This window comes from Pundamilia nyererei, unplaced genomic scaffold, assembly GCF_000239375.1.
Source record: "Pundamilia nyererei isolate P.nyererei 1_Seehausen unplaced genomic scaffold, PunNye1.0 scaffold00180, whole genome shotgun sequence".
Lineage (NCBI taxonomy): Eukaryota > Metazoa > Chordata > Actinopteri > Cichliformes > Cichlidae > Pundamilia > Pundamilia nyererei.
In genome coordinates this window covers 976146-998059 of record NW_005187581.1, presented here as the reverse complement: position 1 = coordinate 998059, position 21914 = coordinate 976146, and the positions used below count along the sequence as shown (strand labels likewise).

Genomic DNA, 21914 nt, shown 5'->3' with positions numbered 1-21914 from the left:
ACTACATATTTGTGATGAACAAAGCCCCCTCCCCTCCTTTTTTTTGAAACCTCTCTTGTGTGATGGTGGCAGCTCCCCATACCCATTGTGAAGATGAAAGGAAGAGGAAGACGCCAGTGTAAATTCAGAAAAGTCATGTTCACTGTTCATACTCTAGCCTTCCTGTTTTCCATACATGCAGAAGAGCGCACAGCTTCTTGTACACACACTTAACTGCTATCTACTACTTCTCTGTGGATTATCTTCTTGGTTTTTTTGTTTTATTGTTCTATGATTTCCCCATTTAAAGCTTTTCACAGCGTTGTGATGGTGGAATAGGACGATCATGTGGTGTTGGAGAAGAAGGAGGCACAGGTATCGGAATGCCACAGGCTGTCTCACTGCTGTCCTTCCTACTAGTGCTCATTGGATATGGTGAGTTTCTACAAATCTATCATCTTACTGAATTTTAATTGACTGTTGAACGAGGCTAATGCGTGGCCTCTTCAGACACCCGCTTTCCTTTGTGAGGATGTGAGGTCCCAACAACAGGATTTACACAATACAGAGCACAATAGCTCTTAAAATAACATGCTACTAGTGCGTTTCCCCCCACTAATAGCACCCTGATTCTTGGCTTATATACTCAAACATGTTTAACTCTTTGTCTGTTTGATATCTATACTTTACTGCTTTTGAACCTGTTAATGTGAACTCCACTGAGCTTGTTCTGTCGTTCTGAGCAAAAAACTATACTTTGTGGTTGTTTGGGCAATATATCTGATGTTGGATAAGGGAAATGTATAAGAGGTTTATAAAAGTATTATAATTACACACAGGACACGTTGTTATAAATTATGGTTACAATGTGTTGTCAAAACTGACGCTTTATAAACTCACAATTGAGGCCAAGTTTTACTAGAAAACCTTCTACAATTTGTAAAATTACCAACAAAAATGAACAGACCCATACACTCCTAGTATTTTTTAAACAGCCACAAATATTAACTCACACTTGAGCTTATCATTCTGATTAATTTACCTAACAAAATGGAACTAGAAACAACCTTTAGGTACAGTAAAACTTTGCTTGCATGCTTGGAAAATCTGGATTTTTTTTTTAAATAAATGCATTAATGGTTAACTACAACCAGACTTAATTTTACCCATTGTGGACATATTAAGTAGGTGTATTCACCACTTGTAGAACAATGTGTAACATTTTCTTTTTCCTTTCTCTGTCTTTCTCACATCTACTTGTGTGTTTTCTTTCCTGCAGCTTTTGCAGGGCTCAATATCTGGCCCTCCTTGCATTCTGCCCTAAGCAACAGCAGCGTATTTGTGGACTTCAGCATAAAATCCAACAGCAGCACCATCCGGAGCAGGAGCCTATCTCTCGTCAACACGGAAAGCAACACCACTGTTCTGACCAAGACTCTCCACAACAATCAACCGGCTGGCAGGGTGGAGTTCAACTGCTCCTGCTTCCCGTACGCAGGAACTTTCCGGTTCCTGCTGAGACAAACCAGCATCTCCACTGTTTTCCCTACTAATAGCACAGAGGGCAGTAGCAGAGAGAGCACTACCTGGTGGTGGAGTTCAGAACTACAAGTCCATTGGCCAACCTTTCATATTGCCGTGGAGAGAGCTGGGAACCACTCTGGATCCTTTCAGGCAATAAAAACAACATTTCAGTATATACTGCTGTAAAACAATGACCATAAATAATTATCATACTTCTCTTCTGTTGTTTCTCTTCAGGTTGGGATATCCACTAATGAACACTTTCAGGCTTGTTCCAGCGGCATTGATTCTGCTCTCTCACTAGAAGTCAGCTACATGGAGTACAACCAAATAGGTCATAAGAGCATCAACAAGGTCCGAGCCCTCACGCGAATCCCAATCAAACCCCTCCGTTCTCAGAGTGTTGAAATGTCCTGTGCCTTCCCATTCACAGACAGAGATTTCATAAGAGTTGCTCTACAGTCTCCTCACACAGCACAGGAGGTGAAGAGCTCTGGACCACTCTACCTGTCCCGTATCTTCTCCTATAAGCTGCTAGTGGAAAATGCCAATGCTTACAAGAGTGGCTGTGAGGGCACTATGACTGTTAAATTGATCACCCCGCCCTGTGCTCACATCAATGGGAAAGTATTACTGTATAGCGATGCTGCTTCATCTGCAGAGGAGCCCACTTCTCCTCCGTTGGCCTTTAACTGGCTGACTCAAGGAGAGAATGAAACTGAATTCAACTGCTCCGTGTTTTACCCGGGAAGGCATAAGTACTGCTTTCGCTTTGTTTTCAACTACAGCCGCTCGCCCAGTCCAGCACAGACGTGTCTGGTGGCTTACAAAAGTGCAGGTGAGATTGTTTAGCCCGTGTGTTTTTGGTGTATTGGAGTGGAGGGAATTTATGTAGCAATGCAGAGTTAAAGGTTTTAAACTACTAATCTGCTTTGTCGTGTTTTAACACTTTCCTTGCATCCTGCAGAGTCATGGGGGCCATGGCAGCCGTGGAGTGTGTGCAGCGTGAGCTGTGGAGAAGGGGTGAGGGAACGAGTGCGTGAGTGTTTACTGCCCTCAGGTGTGCGAGGGATGCAGTGCACTGGCATGATCAAGGAGCAGTCCCTATGTTCATTAGAGGATTGTGTCGGTGAGTTTGTTTACCCTTAACTTGCTCTTTCTAAACTTCAGTATCTTAGATTAAAGCTTTTTCTCTTCAGTTTTGTGTCCAAACTTTGTTTTTCTTTTTGTCCCAGTGGTACCAGCTCCTTCTCCATCTCTCTCACCTGCACCGGTTGGAGTTGCACCCTTGGGCAGTAACATGATTGTGGTAGTTGGTATCTCCCTTTGTCTGGCTGTGATTATGGCTACTGTTGTGGTGACGGTGTGGAGAAAATTTTGCCAGAGCCCTCAGTGCAGCTCTGTCCGGAGAAGCTCCATGCATTCTCCTGGAGGGCGCAAGCTCTCAGATGAGGCTTCCATCTGTGGGCACAGCCTACAAAGACCCAGCCTGTCTGATGTTCACAGCCCTTCAGGGGGCGTGGGTGTGGCTGCAGCCCAAAAAGATGGGGCTTTCTTGGGAAGTCAACCTCTCTCACAGACCGTGGTGATACCACTCCCACAGGACCCAGAAAGACTATCTCCCACTGGCCAGAAGGTGTTTCCACCAATATTTGGGTATGTTTTAAAATTTATAATATTCTATCCCAGATGTATCCCTTTTTGTCACAGCTATTAAAAAAAACACACACACAATAAACCGGAAACTATTTTTTGCCTAGGTACAAATTGGCACAACAACAGTTGAAAGAGATGAAGAAGAAGGGCTTAAAGGAGGCTACACAGCTGTACCATGTCTCTTCCAGCCCTGTCCATGACACTGTTGTAGACACATCTGCTTCACCCACCATCTCTCCCATTCCTACACCGATTGGATTTGCTCATTCTGCCTCCCCTTTAGGTCTACAGGGTGATTCTAAACTCAAGAATTTTCACATTGCAGCTCCCTTTTCTGAACCACCACCACAAACTTTTAGGGCCACACCGGACAGACTGAGTCCTAGAGTGGAACTGATCGTAGGTCCTCCTGTTGCTGCTCACGCAAGTAGGAGCAGCTCCAAGTGGCATGACCGCACTGCTGACTGGGTAGAGATGGTAGAGAGGAGTGGGCTAACAGGTTTCAGAGAAGAAGGACATGCAACAGTGGGAAACTCTTATCATAAGAATCCAAATTTCCGACGGACTTCCAGTTTCAATGATGCCAAACCTCAGCTACCGTCCTTCTCACAGTCCAGACAGTTCAGAGAAAGAAGCCTGACCCAGGTAACTTATATACTCTTTAGTATGATTTTAATTTATTTTTTATTTTGTAAAACATTTTAGTGCCACGAATGGTTAAGTTTAACCGTTATGTCCTTTCCAGGTGGGATCTCGGACTCTTCCCGAAGGAAGCTGTTGGAGCAAAGGAGGGTGGGAGAGACAGCCATATCGCTCTTATCCAATTCCAGAGCATGGGGCTTCAGAGTGGGCTAGATCCAGATTACAGAAAAGTGACCAGAGGAAGCCCTGGACAGAGAAACCAGTGCTTTCACACATTAATGAAATCAAACATGCAGGAACCAACACAAACACAATTTCAGCATCTGGGACACAGGGTAAATCTGACTTTAATAGCACAGCAGAGAGGAGAAAGAACAGTGACCAAGTTTCAGGGATCGGGGGTCCCACCGCAGCACCTGTTAGTTCTCAGGAAGTGAACCAGTTGAGTTTGGATCGGGCTGAACAGAACTGGAACCGTCGCGGCCCCTCACCAATTCAGAGGAACATCCTGGCCCGGAAATTAAAGGAGGCTCAGTCCTACTCTGCAGCCAAGGGGCGCAAGCGCAGCTCCAGCTTTACTGCTTCATCTTCAGACCAGAGGAAAGGTCGCTGCCACTCTCTGCCCGTGACTGAGGAGTACACCAGCAGTGATGGCTCTCCCTACAAGCTGAGCGAGGCAGAACAAAAGATGCTGGATCTAGATCTGTCCTCGTCATATGTATGGGAGGAGGAGTAGATCACAAACTACAGCTGAGAAAAGCTGCCACTGAAAATCACATTTATTCTTTACCCTTCACCCTACATCTCTGTACCCACCTATGTATTGTAATATTAGATTTATCTCTATATGTTTTTATCTTTTAAAGTTCTTATTTTTTACTTTAGTTTGGAATTTTTCTAAGGTTTGTTTTGATATTTTGTAATATTATTACTGACTGAAAGTTTTATTTAATTCACTGTATGCCATTGCTGAGATTTTTAACACACTTTGGAAATACATTTCTCCTCTGTACTTCAACAGCTGGTACAATAAACCTGTCACATTTTCTAAATGCACTCTTAAAATCAATACCTAGACCCAGATAATGCTCTAGTTTTATTTCCACATAACTGTATGTGTTTCTTTTATAGTGCTGCCAAGTCTTCTGCAATTACAGTACTCTACAATACTGAAACCGCACCAGCTACACTGCTTCTGTCACAATGGCCACGGACCGATAGCTAAATTGGACTCGATTGCAGATAACCACAAACAGAGACGGCTCAAACGTTTTGCAGTGTTTATTATTTAGTCAACCAGTGAATTCGTCTGGTTGACTAAATAATCAGTCTCAGGTGTGCAGGACTGCAGCAGGGAGATGGCTCCGCCCAGGGGTGGAGACCAAGGAACTCAGGTGCCTGATAGCACTGTCCAGTCGAGTCTCCAGATCCTGACAGCTTCACTGTTTAATGTGAGATCTAAGCAGTGTCAAATATGTAATGAAAATTACACAGTTGTAGCCATTGTAACTATGCTTGAGGACAATCAAATGAACATCAGAGAGGTGTTATGGATGAAATGCTGTTTATTTTAGTGTTTGGTTAATAGACACTTTACAGAAAGAAATGCATACAATACGGTATTACTGATATTTGATAGAAAAATAGCAAAGGGAGAAATTAAAATATGGCAAAGAATGTTTGCTTTTGTTTTTTAGCGTTTAGGTTTTTAAATTTCGCCCGCTCCACTGCCCACGGCGTCTAGGAAAACCAGAGGCCGCACCTTCATGGTGGTGTGTCTAAGTGAATACCAAAGGCCTTTCCAGGTCCCCCAAACAATACCGTCATCATACTCGGCTTTGTACTTCCCTCTGCGATAGAATTTTCCATTTAAGTTGGCTGCATGACATCTGTAGATCAGAAGTTAAGGGCACAATGTCAAAGGTAAATTTTCCAAATTACAAAACCCGGTGAAGAGACAGAAACTTCATAATCACATTTGAAGTGATGCAGACTCATCATGAAACAGAAAGGGTGGGTGACAGCCTCACCTGTTGTACCACCAACCTGCTTTATTCTCCTGGGCACAGCTTCCCTGGAGGTACCGGTCGTTATCCTGTCAACCACCGGCATCAGTGTTTTCACATTCATCATTTGCACATGAGTAGTCTATTAGACGTGCTGTGAAACATCAACTTGCCATCTTGGAGTGGTAATGGTTTTGACAGATGTGCAACTAACCTGATCCCTGGTGCTGAAATGCATGCCACTGAGGCAAGAAGACCACTGCTCCACCACACCCCTGCTTCCACTGAGAGCATCTCCCGCTGACCCACTGTACTGCCCATACTGAAGACGATATTTATCCTGGAATGAGCATTAGAACAATGTTTCCTGGGAGAATCGTTATACTTATGATTCTAAGGAAAAGCTACACAAAGTGTTTTTCTCACAGCCTCATCGGTGATCCTGAAGTTGTCATAAAACGCATAGCTTCTCTGTCCATCCCAATCCATAAGATCGATCTTCACAAGGTTCTTACCTTTAGCACAAAAAAGACACAAAGTAAAGTTGGTAAAGGAGAAGCTAATAAGACAGGAAATAGAACTTTTTAAAATGCAACATATGAATGAAAAAACACATACTGGGTGTCTAATGTGAAGCATTAGTGCATAACGTGACCTGCTGACCTTCTGAGAGCAGAGAGTAAATATGTTCATTGCCCAACCAAAACTCGTCATTCCACAGTTTGAAGTCGCCAAAGCCATCTCTGTAGTCCACCCAGTCTCTGAAATGAGAAGTAGGCTGGCAGTTGACTTCAAACAGAAAACCCCACAAGCTTTATCAGCATCATACTAGATAGACAGGCTGTGGGATCTTCCACCCACATGCTGTGGGCTACTTCTTCTGCACAATTACCTGTGAAAGTCAACTCTTCCATGCCGGCGTTTTTGAAACACTGTCCACCCTCCTCCATCATCCATGTCACAGTAAACTAAAAAGGGCTCCTGATGTAATTTGGGTCTTATGCGGTAGAAACCGCTTGATGGTCTCTGTCTGTCGAACAGTTCAGAACAGTCTAGAAGAAAGACTAAATGCTTCAGAGATTGCTGATTATTGTTCTTACATTGACATTTTGACTTTGTGTTGCATGTCAAGTAAAAATAGCTGTGCATGTGCAAAACTCAGTGAACTAGAAATAGAAAAATGCGTCATGCACTGTAGATTTGCACCAAACATAGTGCGCTTTTCTTACCTTTATCATATACAATTAAATTGCCTGTCGGTGGAAGTGGTTTAGTCAGCGTCATATCCAGTCCATCTAGTGCTGCGCTCTTGTTGTGGTTTAAACCAGAATCGGGGTCTGAATCAGCCTGAGGTTTGCTGTTAGACGCAGCAGGCTGAAACGGACGGAAGTATTTGTGCGTCTGCAAGTGCTCAACCTGCCATTTTCTGATCAAAAGACTATTTTCAAGTTTCCTTATGCTGCGCTTGAGAACAGCAAACTCAGGCCCGCACGAGTCTGTTGCCTTAAAATAAGGAAGGAAAAAAATACCTCTGTTTTTATTCTGATAACACACAGAGGAAGCAAGTAATGCATCACAGTTTTTTTTCTACACATCTAGAAAAAACACAATTTAAGGCAAACATTTTCAGTTTTCACAGTCAATACAAAAATAAATGAAAATATTTGTTACAGAGTAGATACATACAGACGGCTGTGAAGAGGAGACCAAGACTGGGCACAGCAGAGTCAAGAACAGCAACACTGGCATGACTTTTAGGAAAAACCACGTTTTCTAAAATAAACAAGACAATTTAGATTAAAACTTTAAGAAAAATCAAAAAGTTATCCAAAACTTTAAATGCTTTTTTTAAACACCTGAAGAATCTCGAAGCCATAAGCCTTACCTTCATTTCACAAAGCTTCCCTTGTTTTCTTCAGGTTCAGTGTTCTCTTCCCCTAAAATTTGTCAGCATTATTTATAGGCTGGGCTAGTTCTGCATGTTTCACATTAGAGGATTCGGACTAGAACGGTTTCGTCAAACACTGAACTCAGGTCAGTTTTGTGCTTGCTCCTTCATAAACCATCGCATTGTCTTGAAAGTAGAGCTGATCTCAGAGCTGCAAATAGCTTCACTGACCGAAAATGTTGAAAGAGCTCCATTCTTTACATACCAGAAGCGCTGCTTGTGGGGTTTGCCTTTTAAATATAACACAGTGATCTATTGGGGGGAGACAATTATTCCTAAAAAAAATTACATTCTTTTTATTTAAATGTCCTACTTCAAACACTAATTCGAGCAATAAAGTAATGCAATATATGATTTCTTAGTAATTTCATGAACAGCAGAGCATCCGGGTGAACATTACCCAGGGCACTAAAGTTATAATATTTACACATATTTAATATGCAATGGTATAAAACACGGGAAAGGTGCAAACTGTAGTGTAGGAAGTCAGCGTGTGGGAAGACGATAAATGACCCTCTGCATGTGAAGTAAACACGCAGAGGGTTGTTGTAATAAAAGATGATGCAAGGAAAATGGGTCAGATGGAGGCAGACATGCGCTGTGGCGACCCCTAAAGGGAGCAGTTGAGGTATTTTGTGTTTTCTATGTATTTATTTCATTTTTATTTTTAATTTTTATTTTTCTGAATATCATACCCAAATATCATGAATTCATGACAAAAAACAAACAAACAAGTGACGCAAAAGGCAGGAATGTACTATTTCGTTATTTTGGCCAGTCTATTAGAACCAGATGTTCCAAATTAGGCAGCCCGTTGGGCTAGTTTAGTAACTATCGGCGGTTTAAATACGTCTGTGCAGAAGGGTTACCGTCAGACTCTGTTTTTGAGTCAAAGTAAGATGAGGAGGAAATATGAATAAAGAGGGGGGGCATTTTTTCCTCCTGTTTTTTCTTTTTTTTTTCTACTGAGCTCCAGGAAGTTCGAAACCGCTACGTTTGCAAAAACGATGAGGAATAGTGGATGGATAGAAAAAATCCACCCGGTTAACCTTTGAACCGTCTTCCTTTGTCCCCGGGAGAAGTCACAAGACGAAGTCTCGTATAATTTGACGAATGACAGTCCCGACGGTAAGCAGGCGGTGGGAGTTTAGTTTAGTTGGGCTTTTTGAGGGTCTGATTTGTTGTGAACGCGTCAACGCTGCAAGGAAAGCAACAGGACAGTGAATGGTGATCACACAGACTGTGGACCGGGCGGTGAAATTTTGTTAAAATTTACCCAGAGGTAAACGGAATGAGCGATTCCTTTCTTGAGCAGTTTCTTTGTACGTGCTGCTGCTGAATGTAGTGGTTTAGGGACGCGCTGTGGACTCCTGCATCCTGCAGGTAGCACCGGGAAATGCGTGAGAGACTGGTTTGAAGAAAAGCAGCGTTTTAGGACGATGACACAAAGTTTATGCACTCTTGTCTCATTTGTTTCCACATTGTAACCACGTAGCATCGCGCCGAAATGGGTGCACTCAATCTTATCACGCTTTTGTCTCCAAATGCAGAAACTCCACGTTCAGGACAAAAAGAGAAAGGAAACAGAAGCATCATGTCCTCTGTGTACTTTAGCCCAGGGTTAGACTCAAGTGTAAATGGGTGAGGTTTTTATTTATTTATCTCTCTCTATATATCAAACAAATACATATATTTGTGTGTCTTTGTCCGTAATCTCTATCTGTCTTCTCAGAAACATGGCAAAGATGGAGAACGCTAAAGTAGAGATTGATGATGGAAAGGAGGAGAGTGCACTACCAGACACGCTGTACTAGTAAGTTTACAGAGATCCAATTTGCACAACCCTTCAGCTCTACATACAGGCACATATAACCCTGTCCCCTGTTTTGCAGCAATCTTCGGAAAAGGATAGCCCCGTTTGTCATGTCCTTTGGCTTTCGGTGAGTGTGTTTTTTGCAAATTGGAAACGGGTACACCCCTACCTGGTTGTCTTTTTAATTAAGTGGATGTTTTATCATCATTTGCATGTCTTTCTTTCCAGTTTATTTGGAGTAACACTGATCATAGTGGACTTTGTGCTGGTGATTGTGGATCTCTCGCTGCCAGCCAAGAGTAGAGATGCTGGAAATGCGTTAGAGGCTGTGTCCCTCACCATCTCTTTCTTCTTCCTTGCCGATGTCCTCCTGCGTGTCTATGTGGAGGGGTGAGTGAGAAATGCTTGTGGGAGTCTAGTCGTTGTTTTCCGCACCTCTGTAACCATCAACACCCGTTTGTGAGTAAGAAGTCATGCGCATGAGCCAGCCTTCCAGGAAGAATAGCCTCTGTTCTGAGGAAGCCAGTGGATTGCCTAACAAATCAGACAAAACTTACTTTTGCAAAAGTAACTTTTGGCTGACACTGCGCTAGAAGAAGTGTTCACATTGATGCAGTGGATCGCGATCGCAACTGTTTCCGTGCTAATGTGAGAAATGTTTAAAGCAGTGATTCCCACCGGAGTTTTGAATCGGCTGAAACCAAGTCTGATTTGTCATTAAACAGGAAGTTGTGAAAAGGAAGTCAGACAGGAAATGTTTTGGGTTAGGGATTAGGAAATGTAATGGCACAGTCATCAGAGTGTCAGAGAAATCACTGAATATGTCCATTGCATGATCTGTGCGGAGTCTTTCTCCAGCTGTATACTAATTGTCTTGTGTCATGTTTCCACTTATCTTGGCCTCCTTTTAGTTTCAAAGTGTACTTCAGCTCCAAGCTGAACATCATAGACGCCTGCGTGGTGATTGTCACACTGGTGGTCACCATGGTCTACACCTTCTCTGACCTGTCAGGTCCCAGCCTCATCCCCAGGTACATGTTTGCTCATTGCATTCCCATCACAACAGACATACAGTAGGAAGGAACAATTAAATAATTAAGTATGATCGGTAAATAAACATTTTGTTGGATAAGAAAAATGCAAAAGGGGCCACTTTAATGAGCATATCATAGTATAACACATTTAATATTTGAATTAAAAAAAATCTTGTATTTCTTTTCCATATGGGAATTTATACCAATAGCCCACCTACTTGTTTTCTCTTATGATTCCTGACTGACCTCATAGATCTGTGTACAAACTACTCCAAAAAGAAAGCAATAGAGCAATGTTTTCAGTAAATTTGCAATTAGCCATATTGTACTTTAAAAACAAAAGCAAAACAATGTTGAAGTTTTTTTTTTTTTTCTTATTTGGTGGTGAAAATCTGAGAATGAATGACTGACTTGGCTGATTGTCTAATGACTGTTTAGCTTAACCATATGGTTTTAAGCTACATGCAGTAGTTGCATAGAGTATTGTAAACCATATTACAGATTTTATAATCTCCTTTTGAATGCACTGGACTTCGAACACCTGGAATAATGATTCACTTTTGCAATTTTCCCTTCAGGGTTGTGACATTTCTCCGCTTCTTGAGAATAATAATCCTCGTGAGGGTTTTCAGACTGGCTGCTCAGAAGAAAGAGCTGGAGAAAGTCACCAGGAGGATGGTAAGGTCGTCATTCTAGACGCAAACTGGACAGTCACAAGTGTTAGGGTTGGCATCAAGAAAGAACACTGGAAAAATTGCTTATTTTTCAGATTTCTGAAAACAAGCGGCGTTATCAGAAGGATGGATTTGACCTCGATCTTACCTATGTCACAGGCAGGTGTTTGAAGTTAAACAATTATGCATGTCAGGAAAATACATTTTGAGATTAAAAAAGAAAAAGAAAAACAATGATTTTGCATCTTTACCCGCTCTGTAGACCGCGTCATCGCCATGTCTTTCCCCTCCTCTGGGAAGCAGGCCTTCTATAGGAATCCAATCAGGGTAAGTGAGTGGCCTTGGATGCGAACCATGCACCACCTGCTTCATTTTACAAACATAATAATAACATAGACAAAGATCAAAATGATCCCAATCACAGTTATCATTGGCTTTTAACTGACTTCTCTTCTCTCTTTGTGCAGGAAGTGGCAAGGTTTCTAGACACTAAACATGAAGGCCATTATAAAGTTTACAATCTTTGCAGTAAGTGTGCACCACCTTTCCTCACATGCACTGTATGCCCTTTTGTTGAGGATTACAAAACAGCGTAGTTTCTTTTTGTTTCCAGGTGAGAAAGGCTACGACCCCCAGTTCTTCCACTACAGGGTTGAACGGGTGTTTATTGATGACCACAATGTCCCCTCCTTGGAGTGAGCACGGTTTCTGTTTCATATGTGGCCTTTTCTTTAATCTGGATCTTTTTCTTGTAGTAAACCTATACCAATGTTGAGACTTCAAGCATTTCTATAAATGACTTGGATCCAGGAAAAAGATGCATCACAACTGCATCAATTCCAGTGCCAATTAGTATTTTCACACCTTATTTCTTTGTTCTTGTACTGGATTGTTTCAGGGACATGCTCAAATACACAGCGAGCGTGAGAGAGTGGATGTCTGCTGATCCCCAAAACATCATTGCGATCCACTGCAAAGGAGGGAAAGGTAACATTAGTGAGCTCTCCTTGACTCATTATCATTGGATCACTTATTTGAAAATATGCGTCTTTTTAAATGTGAATTCTACTGCTCCCTTTCCCAGGACGCACCGGTACTATGGTGTGCACCTGGCTTATCGACAGTGACCAGTTTGAGAGTGCACAGGTACATCTCTCTTAGTTACTTGTGAAACTAGGGTAAATAGATAAGTGCTTTAAAACAAGGCTATATCCTTACATCTGTTTCTTTTCGCACTGAAGGACAGTCTGGAGTATTTTGGCGAGCGGAGGACAGACAAAAGTCAGAGCTCCAAGTTTCAGGGGGTGGAGACTCCCTCTCAGGTAACAACAAGTCATCAAAAACTCTTTGTAGTGAAGACCTCTAATCATTATGATGAGCAGCTCCATGTGGCAGAAACACAAAAGTATGGCAGCAATACAACAGCCTTCTTCACATGTGAGGCAACTGGATTTTTTTTCCAAAATTTGTAATATCGCCAGAGAAGGTTGCCAGGTTTTGGCCAAACCTTTTCTAGGAAAGTACTTGGAAACAGCCAGATGGTTCTGTCTTACAAATCATTTGTGGGAGATTTTGGGCGTACCTGTGAGACATCGCTCTTCACAACCATCATCAAAACAAATAGTAAAGGAATGTCTTTTGGAATAAGTATATTAGAGTTTTAGGCACCGGTGAAATCAATTCCAAGAACATCTTCTTAAGCCTGTTGGAATACACGTACAAAAACTAAATGCTTGCTTTTTTAATGGTAAATGGACTGATTCTTATTCTTTTCTACTTTCCCAGAGTACTCAAAGCGCTCTATAGAACATGCCAAATTCACATATTCACTATCTTCTATGCTTTCTAACCACCATTCACACACATTCATACTCCGATGGATGCATCACATAGCTACTTGGGGTTAATATCTTGCCCAAGGATATTTGGTATGCAGACTAGGCAGAGCCAGGGATCAAACCACCAACTTTCCACTTAGTAGATGGCTTGCTCTACCTCCTACAGCCACAATATGTTAAAAGGTTTTGTTGTTTTTGTGTCCTGCAGAGCCGGTACGTAGGGTACTATGAAATCATGAAGAATAAGTTCAACAGACAACTGCCTCCACCGAAAAGCCTCAGGATTAAAAGCATCCGTATCCACTCCATAGCAGGTAAACTAGAAAACCTGAATCATGTTCGTTTATAGCTGCACCACCAACAGTGGCACATATGAGCTTTTTTTTTTTCTCTCCCTCTACTCCTGCTCAGGTGTTGGTAAAGGTAATGGTAGCGATTTCAAGGTCAAGATAATTGTGAGAAAAGAGCTGGTGTTTGAGTGTGTGTGTGCCAAGCAGGAGAACTGCACGGTAAGTCTGTCACACACTCACAAATTCACACAACAGGATTGAAGAGTTTTAGCGTTTTAACCCAGTTTATGCGTTTTGTTAGGTATTTCCTGATGTGGGTAATAACGCAGCAGTCATCAGCCTGCAGAATGGACCTGTGGTTGAAGGAGATGTGAAGGTCATGTTTGAATCGAGTGCAGTGAGTGCTTACTTTTTCACCTTTCACCTATAGTAAAGGAAAGCTTGTGAATTAGATTCATGTGATCTGTTCTCATCACCCTTAGGGTCTCCCGAAAGGATATGAAGATGTTCCATTCTACTTCTGGTTCAATACATCCTTCATAGAAGATAACAAGTGTGTTTCTTTTTCTATTTCAGCAGATCAGAGACCATTTTTTTGTATTCTTTTGACTGTATTATCATGACTTACACTCTTTAAACTGTCCTCAGGTTGTTTTTACCCAGGGAAGAGCTGGACAACCCACACAAACCAAAGACCTGGGACCTGTACAAGGAAGACTTTGGTGTCACTATGTTCTTCTTAGAATCTGAATAAAAGAAAGATGGAAAGATGGGAAAACCTGTTCTAGCTTTAATGATGCATAATGAACAGAAATATGCAAATTGAACACTAATTTAAAAAAATGCAGTTTTGGTGTTTAAATTGACCAGAGGAATACCGCACATTTACATGTTTAAATGTTGTGATCTTAAGTGCTTACAATTCTCCACTTTACAAATAATGTAGACTAAAATTCTACTCTCAGCTTTTGCCACTTAAATTTGTGAGACATGGAGAATTACCAATACACAAAGAATAATGTCCACATTTAAATTAATCTGTATGTGCAGGTACTTCTTTTGGTGTATGTAGTAAAATGATCAACATTTAGCATTCATGAAATTATAAAGCTATATGTGGCTTTTCTTTTCATAGCTCAGTGCTTTATTTGTGAACTATTTCCCAATGCTGTTACCTATTCAGCCCCACTTGAGGATTTATTGAAACCTAAAGTAGCCTAGGTATTGGTTAGGGTTAGAGTTGTCTTTGGTGGAAATGTGGAAAAGGGAGAGAGGAAGCTAAGACATTGCTAACGAGAGCTCAGAAAAGATGTTAGTCTCACAATGATTTAGAATTTGAGCTTTCAAAGCAGCAGCTATTGTAGAAACTGCTTTGATTTTGATGAATTAAGGGTCACTTCAATGCAAATAATGATTTGATGGCAGTTTTTGTATCAAATTTCTGAAGAACAAAAAACTGTAATAAAGTGTTGGAGCTGTGCATGTGTTTGATTAAAAATAATCATTTTAATTCAAACTCAATATTTGCCCCTCACAAATAGGTAACGAGCAAGCAATTTTATTCACACTCTGTACAATCGCTTAAATTACTGCTTATATTACAAGCACTTTCCTGTTACACCATTAATTCCCCAGATTTGAGGAGCCAAACAAGCATGTCAGATTTATTCACTGCTAAAGAAAGTGACTAAAAACAAAGTGCAGGCAGAAGTAAACATTAGGAATCTAAAATACTGCTCTTTGGTTTGCTAAAAGATGTTTTTGCTGAGGCCGAAAATGTTGCACATAAGGTGGATCACATAAAGCACAGGCCTAAAACCCAAACAATGGTGCTGACGAAGGACTTAAAAAAAATTAAAAAAAAAAAAAAGACATTAAAGTGCCAGAACATTTGAGTCACACTGTGGGACTGAGATTAGCTTCATCGCGGCACAAGAATAAGGTCTGCCAGCAGGTGTCTTTCTGTATGGAGTTTGCAAGGTTACTGTATATGTGTCGGTTCTTGTGTCAATGTGGGTGTGAATGGCTGCCTGTCTGTGTTAGCCACAGGCTTGCAACCTATAGAGGGTGTGCTCCACCTCTTGCCCCACGACCGCTGGAAAGGGTCCAGCCACTTTGCAACCCCAAATTTATATAAAAAGAAGAAAATTAATGGATGACTAACATTTCAGAGGGACAGAGGTTTAAAAGATATATCGCAAGAATCGATAAGTTCATGTTTAACAAAAAAAAAAAAGAAAAGGCACTGGCTTCAAAAGAACTGCTTAAATCATGAGAACTGAAGAATCCTTGTAATGCCTAACACTGTGTGCGCTTCAGAACAATTTTAACCACCCTTTTCACAACTGACATTAAAGAAAAAAAGTCAACCGTCCCACATTCATCTAAGTGATTTAAAACACATTATTAGTGATGAGGCACAGCAAATACTCAAGTTGGGTTTCTAAGTTCCACATCCATGTGAACATGAATAATAGGTCAAGTGACTTTATGAAACCAAACCTATATAAAAAAAACAAAAAAAAAAACAAAACAAAAAAACAATCATTGTCCATCTGCAACAGAGGATGATTTGTTTTTGGCTCAGTATCATATTTAGTCATATTGCTTTTTCCCCCTCACCCTGCCTTTTCCAGGCTAAACTCCATCAGATCAACAGAGAGTTTTTGTGGCAGCTCTGGCTAAGCTTCCTTTAAAACCATTAAGGTAGTCGCACTGCTTCAGGTCATCATAACGCCCACTTCGCAGGTAGCACAGTATACCGGTCTTGCAGACCTCTTTGCAAGGCTTTGAGACGTGCCCTTTATACCTCAAATACCAGAACTTCTGGAAGACAGGATCATCATTGATAAAGGTCCCAATCAGCCGATTAAAATCGGATGGGAACAGAGTAGACAGACCATAAGCTTCAGTGGCACGGTACAGTAGTGTCCATTTAGGATCCTTTTGTGGACTATGTGGTGCCCATGGACTGTGGTTTGCCTCTGTAAGGTTCATGATGTAGGTTTCATGGTCGAGTACTAGCCGAGAGCTTCCTTGGTAGTTCCCATCAACATAGTAGACACGGTATCCTGAAAAAATATATTTTTGCTGCGTGTGAGTGTGCTGCTTATGAAATGCTGGAAGATGATTTAACTCAATTATTATTGAGTTAAATTATTATTAACTCACCTGGATTAAGGCCAACAAAGGTAGTGACACTGGGAGCAATAAACACTACCCCCAATGGGTGGGTCATGGTTTCCTCATCATAAAACATCTGGAACTCATCCAGGTGCGTATGGCCAAAAAACTGTCCAGTGATTGTACTTTCATACCTGAAGAAAGGATGCGAGAGTAGTTTACCAAAGAGAAACCAACCAATTCATCTCTGTTCACATGCTTCAGATGCTGAAAAGTGTTTCTAGTAATAAGCCAGCTCTGTATCTCGCTGCTGTAATTCCAAGAATACTGCTTATTGGGATTTAGTTGCATTGATCAGCATTACACACGCACCTTTTCTAAATTCACATTGGGAAACATTTAATGCTCTGCAATTAAACAATAAACCATTGCTTAATGAATACGAGCCCAAATCATTCTCCAAGTGACAAAGAGGTAGCCAGACTGACTTTAGTACTCCAGTTATCTTCTAACAGTTTCTAACAGCTTTATATTAAATCTTCAGTGACTACTGCAGCTACCTGTTGACAATGTGATAATAGTTCCAGCTCCAGCTGCTAAGACAAAGGCCAGGTGGGATGTGACCAATGATATGTACCTACAATAAAGGAGGAGATATTTTTAAAGAAAAATAAATGTTTTCCTTTGCTTAATAAATGAGATCAGAGGTAATTAAAATAAGAGAATCCCAATGTCACAGTGTTAAATGATCAAACTCACTTTTTCTCCCTTGTCCTCGCTGGCCTGGAGAATGTGTATGAGCCACTGCAGCTGATCCCCGGGATCGGTGGAGTTCACCATCAGCCAAAAGTTTTCTCGTGCACAAAAGTTCATATTGAGAGAAACCAGCCTCAGACCAGGCTGAATCTGCACTGTGTAGAATCCTCCATATCTGTAATTACAACAACAGGACCTCTGAATGACTCAAATTTAAATGAAACTCTAGACATTATCAGGCTCTGGGTCACTTATTGAAGCTCAAAGTGTTGTATACACTCACTGGCCAGCAGAGGCCAGTGAGTGTATACAACAACAGGACTGGGACCGAAGTGGTCTTTTGTAACCCATTTGTATACCATGGTTGTAACAAATGGTTCTTTAGGTTCTTCTCCGACCTCTGGCATCAACAAGGAATTTTCACCCAAAGAACTGCTGTTCACTGGGCATTTTCTCTTTTTCAGCCCATTCTCTGTAAATCCTAGAAATGGTTGAGTGGGAAAATCCCAACAGATCAGCAGTTTCGGACATAATCACACCAGTCCATCTGACACCACCAACCATACCACATTCAAATTAAATTAAATAACCATGTTCCACATTCTGATGTTCGGTTTGAACTTCAGCAGACTGTCTTCATCATGTCTGCGTGATTAAACACACTGAGTGGCTGTCATGTGATTGCCTAATGAGATAGTTGCATTAACGAGCAGTTAATCAGGTTAGTTGCTGCTATGTGATTGGCTGTTTAGATATCTGCATTAATGAGCAGTTTAACAGCTACACCTAAAAAAGTGGCCAGTAAGTTTATAAGAAACACTTTCCATCACTGGTAACCAGTCAAAGTGAAACTGCATCATAAACACAGTTTCCTCATGTTCCAGTGTAAATGCTTTGTTACCTACGGGTAGCTTTAACTGCAGTACTGTGGCAAAGGACATTCACATAATAATAAAATCATAAAATTCAGTAACCTTAAAGTCTTCAATGCCTGATCTGGCAACCACGGGGCCCATTCCTCTGCCATTTGGTCATATAGCCAGGAAGAGGATCTGTTGCCATGAATATAGGGTGGAGGGAAGCTGTTTACTGGTGTGCTCTCGTGGTTTCCTACAGCAGGGTAAACCATCACATTAGGTCCCAGGTGTCTGAGGACAAAAGTTAAGAGTCAACATGAGATTGGACCAGTTCAAGATAGCACATGACAAACTTATGACTGGACAACCCTATGAATGTTAACATGGTCTGAGTCAGACTACAGTGTGTTTGTAATGAATGTAGCCATAAACCAGCACAACATATATTGTTAGTTTTATAATATTAAAACTACTCTGATCTGCTGTTTTATAAGCTAAAGTAGCACGTATCAAAAAAAGTCAGTTAAACTTAAAGCTAACTTACTTGTGGATGAGTCTGGAGATGACAGTAAGCTCTGACAACTGCTGCTCCCTGGTCTGTGACCACACATTGTGTGCTGGTATGTCTCCAGTCCAGTACACCCAGTCCCATGGCCCAGCTTTGGCAGCATTTTCCAGAAGGTTCTCCACTGTCCAAAGAGGCAGGTCACACTTTCCATAAGTTCCCCAGTGCCCAGCCTTCCTCCTGCTCAAGTTTGGAGAGCCTGAATTGTTACGACAACACAGAGGTTCCTTGCAGTCTGCAGCACTGCTGACGTCATATTCCTGTCAGGAGGAACAAAGAGTAATATTTTTTTTAAGGCACGAGTTAAACCAAAACAAGTCAGGTGATCAAAGCCATAACACTTTATGCTGAGTCAAGCCGAAAATATACAGACGCTGTAAATCACTAACTTTAACCTTGTTTTTAACAAACGTATGACCTTAATATAAAAAGGTTTCATACACACCTACTGACAGACACACTTTGAGGGACTACATACATACACAAAATTAGGACAAGAATAGCCAAGTTTGCCAGGATTTCACTTCAATTTCAATTTTGGCTCTTTTCGTTTCACACACTCACCCTGTCCCAGTGGACGTCTGTGAGAAACAGTACTCTGCTCTGTGGAGAACCCGGTTTGGGAGGAGAGGGTGGTTTAACGGGGGGCTTAGGAACATTTGGCAAAGTGATGTTCCAAGGTGCATACACATCAAATTTGCCACAGGAAGGGCCCACCAGTATAGCACACGCTTCAGTGGGCCACAGAAATGACTCCTGCAGGGCCCTTATGAAGTCATCCCTGAACAGCTCAATTATATCCCGACAGACTTGCTCATCAGCCAGATGGAGACGGATACACGCCTCACCTACTGCTTGTGCCACTCGCTCTTCATTTGCATCACTCTGGGGAAGGGGTTAACAGAGAAAAAAACAAGCTCTGAGAGGAGGAAATTAAGAAAACGAACCACTGCATTTGAACTTCCTGCAAAGCAGGCCAAGCTAAAATTTGTTTAGAACAATCTGAATTTAAACATGCTCAAAGAAACATTTCACAGTACGAACATAAGTCACAGAATTTAAGTGCAGCATCTGCACTTAAAAAACAGGAGAATATGCAAACACATGTGGTTGAGGTCAGCAGTTACAGCTAACGATAAACATGTTATTTGTGGTCAATAGAGACCACATGACATAGTCTAAGGACTTTTATGCTAAACACAGAAGAAGCAGAGTGTCATACGACTTGTATCATATACCACGAACATTTTTAAACTTTTTATGCTCTGTAAGTGCAGTAATATTCTCTAACATAATTGGTGATTCACATTTGGAAACATAATGCGAACTGCTCAGATTTATTGTCTTTTTAACCCAATTTGGCTGTACCAGAATTGAATAAACAAATAAATAAAAGCGTAACTGCCACAGCTTAAGAGAAGTCCCTTGTTCAGTTTAGGAAGTTGGACAATGTGCAATAAACGGAACAAACCACAAATCACAAAGAAGAAATAAAAAACAAACAAACAAAAAAACAAAAAACAGTTAAACCAGAAGCATATGTTGATATCAAATCTAGTCTTCAGCCATCTAGTTTAAATGGTTCTACTTCTCAACATTAGAAAATACACTGATGTAAATGGTAAAGGGAATATTGAATATACTAGAAGCACCTCTCACTATTATTACATGATGCAGGTTAATATGGAAAACATAATCTTCCTGCACAGCATTTTATGAGGCAGCTGCAGTCTTCCAACATTTGCTGGACTTTGATCAAGATTTTCTACGGACTGTAAAAACGTAAGCTCTAATTATACATGTAGTCAAAATGCAGTCCACAACAACAAGTAATGTATAACTACACTTAAATGCAGTTTTAATACTCCAGTAAACGTCTCTTATATGTTTTTCACTTTTAAAACAAATTACTTCCTGAGCTGCTCTAAGGACCGGATGGTCTGTTGCACTTGTGCAACTTGTGGTTTAATAGGACATTTTTAACACATTACCAGAAGGGCAACATCAACAATGGTGAAGACAGCTTTGCAGACGTAGCAGGTGACATTTCTCCAGTTGAATCTGACACTTGAGTGGCTCAGCTGCTCCATGAACACCAGGCTGGGGTTTCCGGAAAGCTGCGCTGGATGACAGGAGCCAAACAGCGGCAATATCAAGACCAAAGAGCAGGTTATCAGCCCAAAGGAGGGCGGCTGAGAGGAGAGCCTCATGGTCCAGACAGCAGGTGTCCTCAGAGAGCGTTTGCCTCAGCCTCTGTACAGGACAGCAACACAACAGGCACAACAAGAACAAAACAAGGATGGGTGTCAAGGAAGTAACACTTACTGTCGCGGTGCTTAACTTAACACTTCAGCTTCAGCTTCAGAATAAGTGACTCACAAACAACCGCAAGCAATATTCCTCTGTATGTCAGCTACTAACACAGCAGCAGCGAGAACACACACTTAACAAAGCTAGCTACTCTTCTGATACCATACCTCTGAATATAACAAAGTGCCGCAGTTTTCCCTGAGTGAGAAGCGGGAAGGTCAAGAGCGGCCCAGCTCCCACGTCCACAAAGTGCAACGAAACGAGCACGGCAGCCTTCTTTCTTTGTGGAAGTCCGACTGTCACCTCAGCGGCGGTTGCTGCTGCTGCCTCTGACATCTGAAAAAGTCAGCTGACACGTCACGTGAGGCCGGGTTCACTCGTGCCCCCCCCCCTCCTGTTTTCTGATTGGCCCACAGTCTGCAGCTGTCAAATGAAGTCAAATAAAGATTATCAAAGCTGAGGTCACGCGCTGACCGTTTATATTTTTACCCCCCCTTAATTACACAGTGGCTGAAGTCCAGAAATAGCTGCCTCAGCAAACTTTTATAAATTTGGGACTATAAATTCAATGTGCTGATCGTCAGTATATTCTGCTTTATGTCCGCTATCTTAAAATAAAATCAATAAAGTCTTAATTTTGGTCAAAACAGTTGTAAGTTGCTTATTTCCTTTGTGTGTGCATGCGTTACTGATTCATAATTTATTATTTTATAAGTGTAACGCTATCACCAGTACCAGAGGGTCTATTATGACACATGTAAATATGGATACTACTGCAAAGAATCAACAAAATATTCAAATTTCTATATAGTTATTAACTTGAATGTGCAAGCAACCAAGATGACTGATTCCCAATCCAACCAAACATGGAATAAGGTCAAACATTTTTGAAGTACACC

The 21914-nt window shown here is 41.3% G+C and overlaps 4 protein-coding genes across 6 annotated transcripts in view; 2 read left to right on the top strand and 2 right to left on the bottom strand.

The window, feature by feature from the left end:
- The window catches only part of thsd1 (thrombospondin, type I, domain containing 1), a 5442-nt gene extending 774 nt beyond the window's left edge, over positions 1 to 4668 (top strand). Inside the window, exons 2-8 of the mRNA XM_005746632.1 lie at positions 290 to 414; positions 1259 to 1653; positions 1741 to 2341; positions 2471 to 2632; positions 2739 to 3159; positions 3264 to 3804; positions 3905 to 4668. Coding sequence (XP_005746689.1) covers positions 363 to 414; positions 1259 to 1653; positions 1741 to 2341; positions 2471 to 2632; positions 2739 to 3159; positions 3264 to 3804; positions 3905 to 4537 — 2805 coding nt within the window. The 5' untranslated portion in view covers positions 290 to 362 and the 3' untranslated portion in view covers positions 4538 to 4668. The remainder of the gene's footprint in view (positions 1 to 289; positions 415 to 1258; positions 1654 to 1740; positions 2342 to 2470; positions 2633 to 2738; positions 3160 to 3263; positions 3805 to 3904) is intronic.
- A 690-nt stretch (positions 4669 to 5358) lies between these two features.
- On the bottom strand, positions 5359 to 7802 carry fgl1b (fibrinogen like 1B). Its single transcript, XM_005746631.1, has 9 exons — positions 7693 to 7802; positions 7494 to 7580; positions 7037 to 7310; positions 6700 to 6859; positions 6471 to 6568; positions 6234 to 6322; positions 6022 to 6147; positions 5832 to 5896; positions 5359 to 5690 (listed from the first exon to the last, which is right to left on the bottom strand). The coding sequence occupies exons 1-9, from the start codon at positions 7696 to 7698 to the stop codon at positions 5510 to 5512; spliced, it is 1086 nt and encodes a 361-aa protein (XP_005746688.1). The 5' UTR covers positions 7699 to 7802; the 3' UTR covers positions 5359 to 5509.
- A 479-nt stretch (positions 7803 to 8281) lies between these two features.
- Positions 8282 to 14884, top strand: tpte (transmembrane phosphatase with tensin homology). Of its 3 annotated transcripts, none has more exons than XM_005746628.1 (19): positions 8282 to 8383; positions 9306 to 9396; positions 9488 to 9568; positions 9648 to 9695; positions 9797 to 9958; positions 10480 to 10599; positions 11181 to 11280; positions 11372 to 11435; positions 11539 to 11603; positions 11744 to 11804; positions 11890 to 11971; positions 12175 to 12263; positions 12361 to 12422; positions 12518 to 12598; positions 13323 to 13428; positions 13526 to 13623; positions 13706 to 13801; positions 13887 to 13957; positions 14053 to 14884. In XM_005746628.1, the coding sequence occupies exons 2-19, from the start codon at positions 9350 to 9352 to the stop codon at positions 14156 to 14158; spliced, it is 1539 nt and encodes a 512-aa protein (XP_005746685.1). In that variant the 5' UTR covers positions 8282 to 8383; positions 9306 to 9349; the 3' UTR covers positions 14159 to 14884. The 3 variants fall into 3 exon arrangements, with proteins under 3 accessions (XP_005746685.1, XP_005746683.1, XP_005746684.1); XM_005746626.1 differs by lacking the exon at positions 8282 to 8383 and adding an exon at positions 8576 to 8883; XM_005746627.2 differs by lacking the exon at positions 8282 to 8383 and adding an exon at positions 8576 to 9037.
- A 1047-nt stretch (positions 14885 to 15931) lies between these two features.
- On the bottom strand, positions 15932 to 21364 carry smpd1 (sphingomyelin phosphodiesterase 1). Its single transcript, XM_005746625.1, has 9 exons — positions 21183 to 21364; positions 20697 to 20958; positions 19270 to 19590; positions 18685 to 18965; positions 18258 to 18431; positions 17287 to 17458; positions 17088 to 17164; positions 16576 to 16721; positions 15932 to 16475 (listed from the first exon to the last, which is right to left on the bottom strand). The coding sequence occupies exons 2-9, from the start codon at positions 20913 to 20915 to the stop codon at positions 16057 to 16059; spliced, it is 1809 nt and encodes a 602-aa protein (XP_005746682.1). The 5' UTR covers positions 20916 to 20958; positions 21183 to 21364; the 3' UTR covers positions 15932 to 16056.
- Positions 21365 to 21914: the final 550 nt, after the last annotated feature.

What these genes read in the sequence shown, in the direction of transcription:
- fgl1b (XM_005746631.1), bottom strand. An exon ending in TCTCCTCTTCACAGCCGTCT is followed by an intron (nt 7,311 to 7,493) that starts GTATGTATCTAC and finishes CCTTATTTTAAG; the next exon opens with GCAACAGACTCGTGCGGGCC. An exon ending in GGAAGAGTTGACTTTCACAG is followed by an intron (nt 6,569 to 6,699) that starts GTAATTGTGCAG and finishes TTCTCATTTCAG; the next exon opens with AGACTGGGTGGACTACAGAG.
- smpd1 (XM_005746625.1), bottom strand. Translation starts at nt 20,915, where the DNA reads ATGAGGCTCTCCTCTCAGCCGCCCTCCTTTGGGCTGATAACCTGCTCT. An exon ending in CAGACGTCCACTGGGACAGG is followed by an intron (nt 18,966 to 19,269) that starts GTGAGTGTGTGA and finishes TCCTCCTGACAG; the next exon opens with GAATATGACGTCAGCAGTGC. An exon ending in CAGGCATTGAAGACTTTAAG is followed by an intron (nt 17,459 to 18,257) that starts GTTACTGAATTT and finishes TTGTAATTACAG; the next exon opens with ATATGGAGGATTCTACACAG.
- tpte (XM_005746628.1), top strand. Translation starts at nt 9,350, where the DNA reads ATGTCCTCTGTGTACTTTAGCCCAGGGTTAGACTCAAGTGTAAATGG. An exon ending in TTAGACTCAAGTGTAAATGG is followed by an intron (nt 9,397 to 9,487) that starts GTGAGGTTTTTA and finishes CTGTCTTCTCAG; the next exon opens with AAACATGGCAAAGATGGAGA. An exon ending in CTACCAGACACGCTGTACTA is followed by an intron (nt 9,569 to 9,647) that starts GTAAGTTTACAG and finishes CCTGTTTTGCAG; the next exon opens with CAATCTTCGGAAAAGGATAG.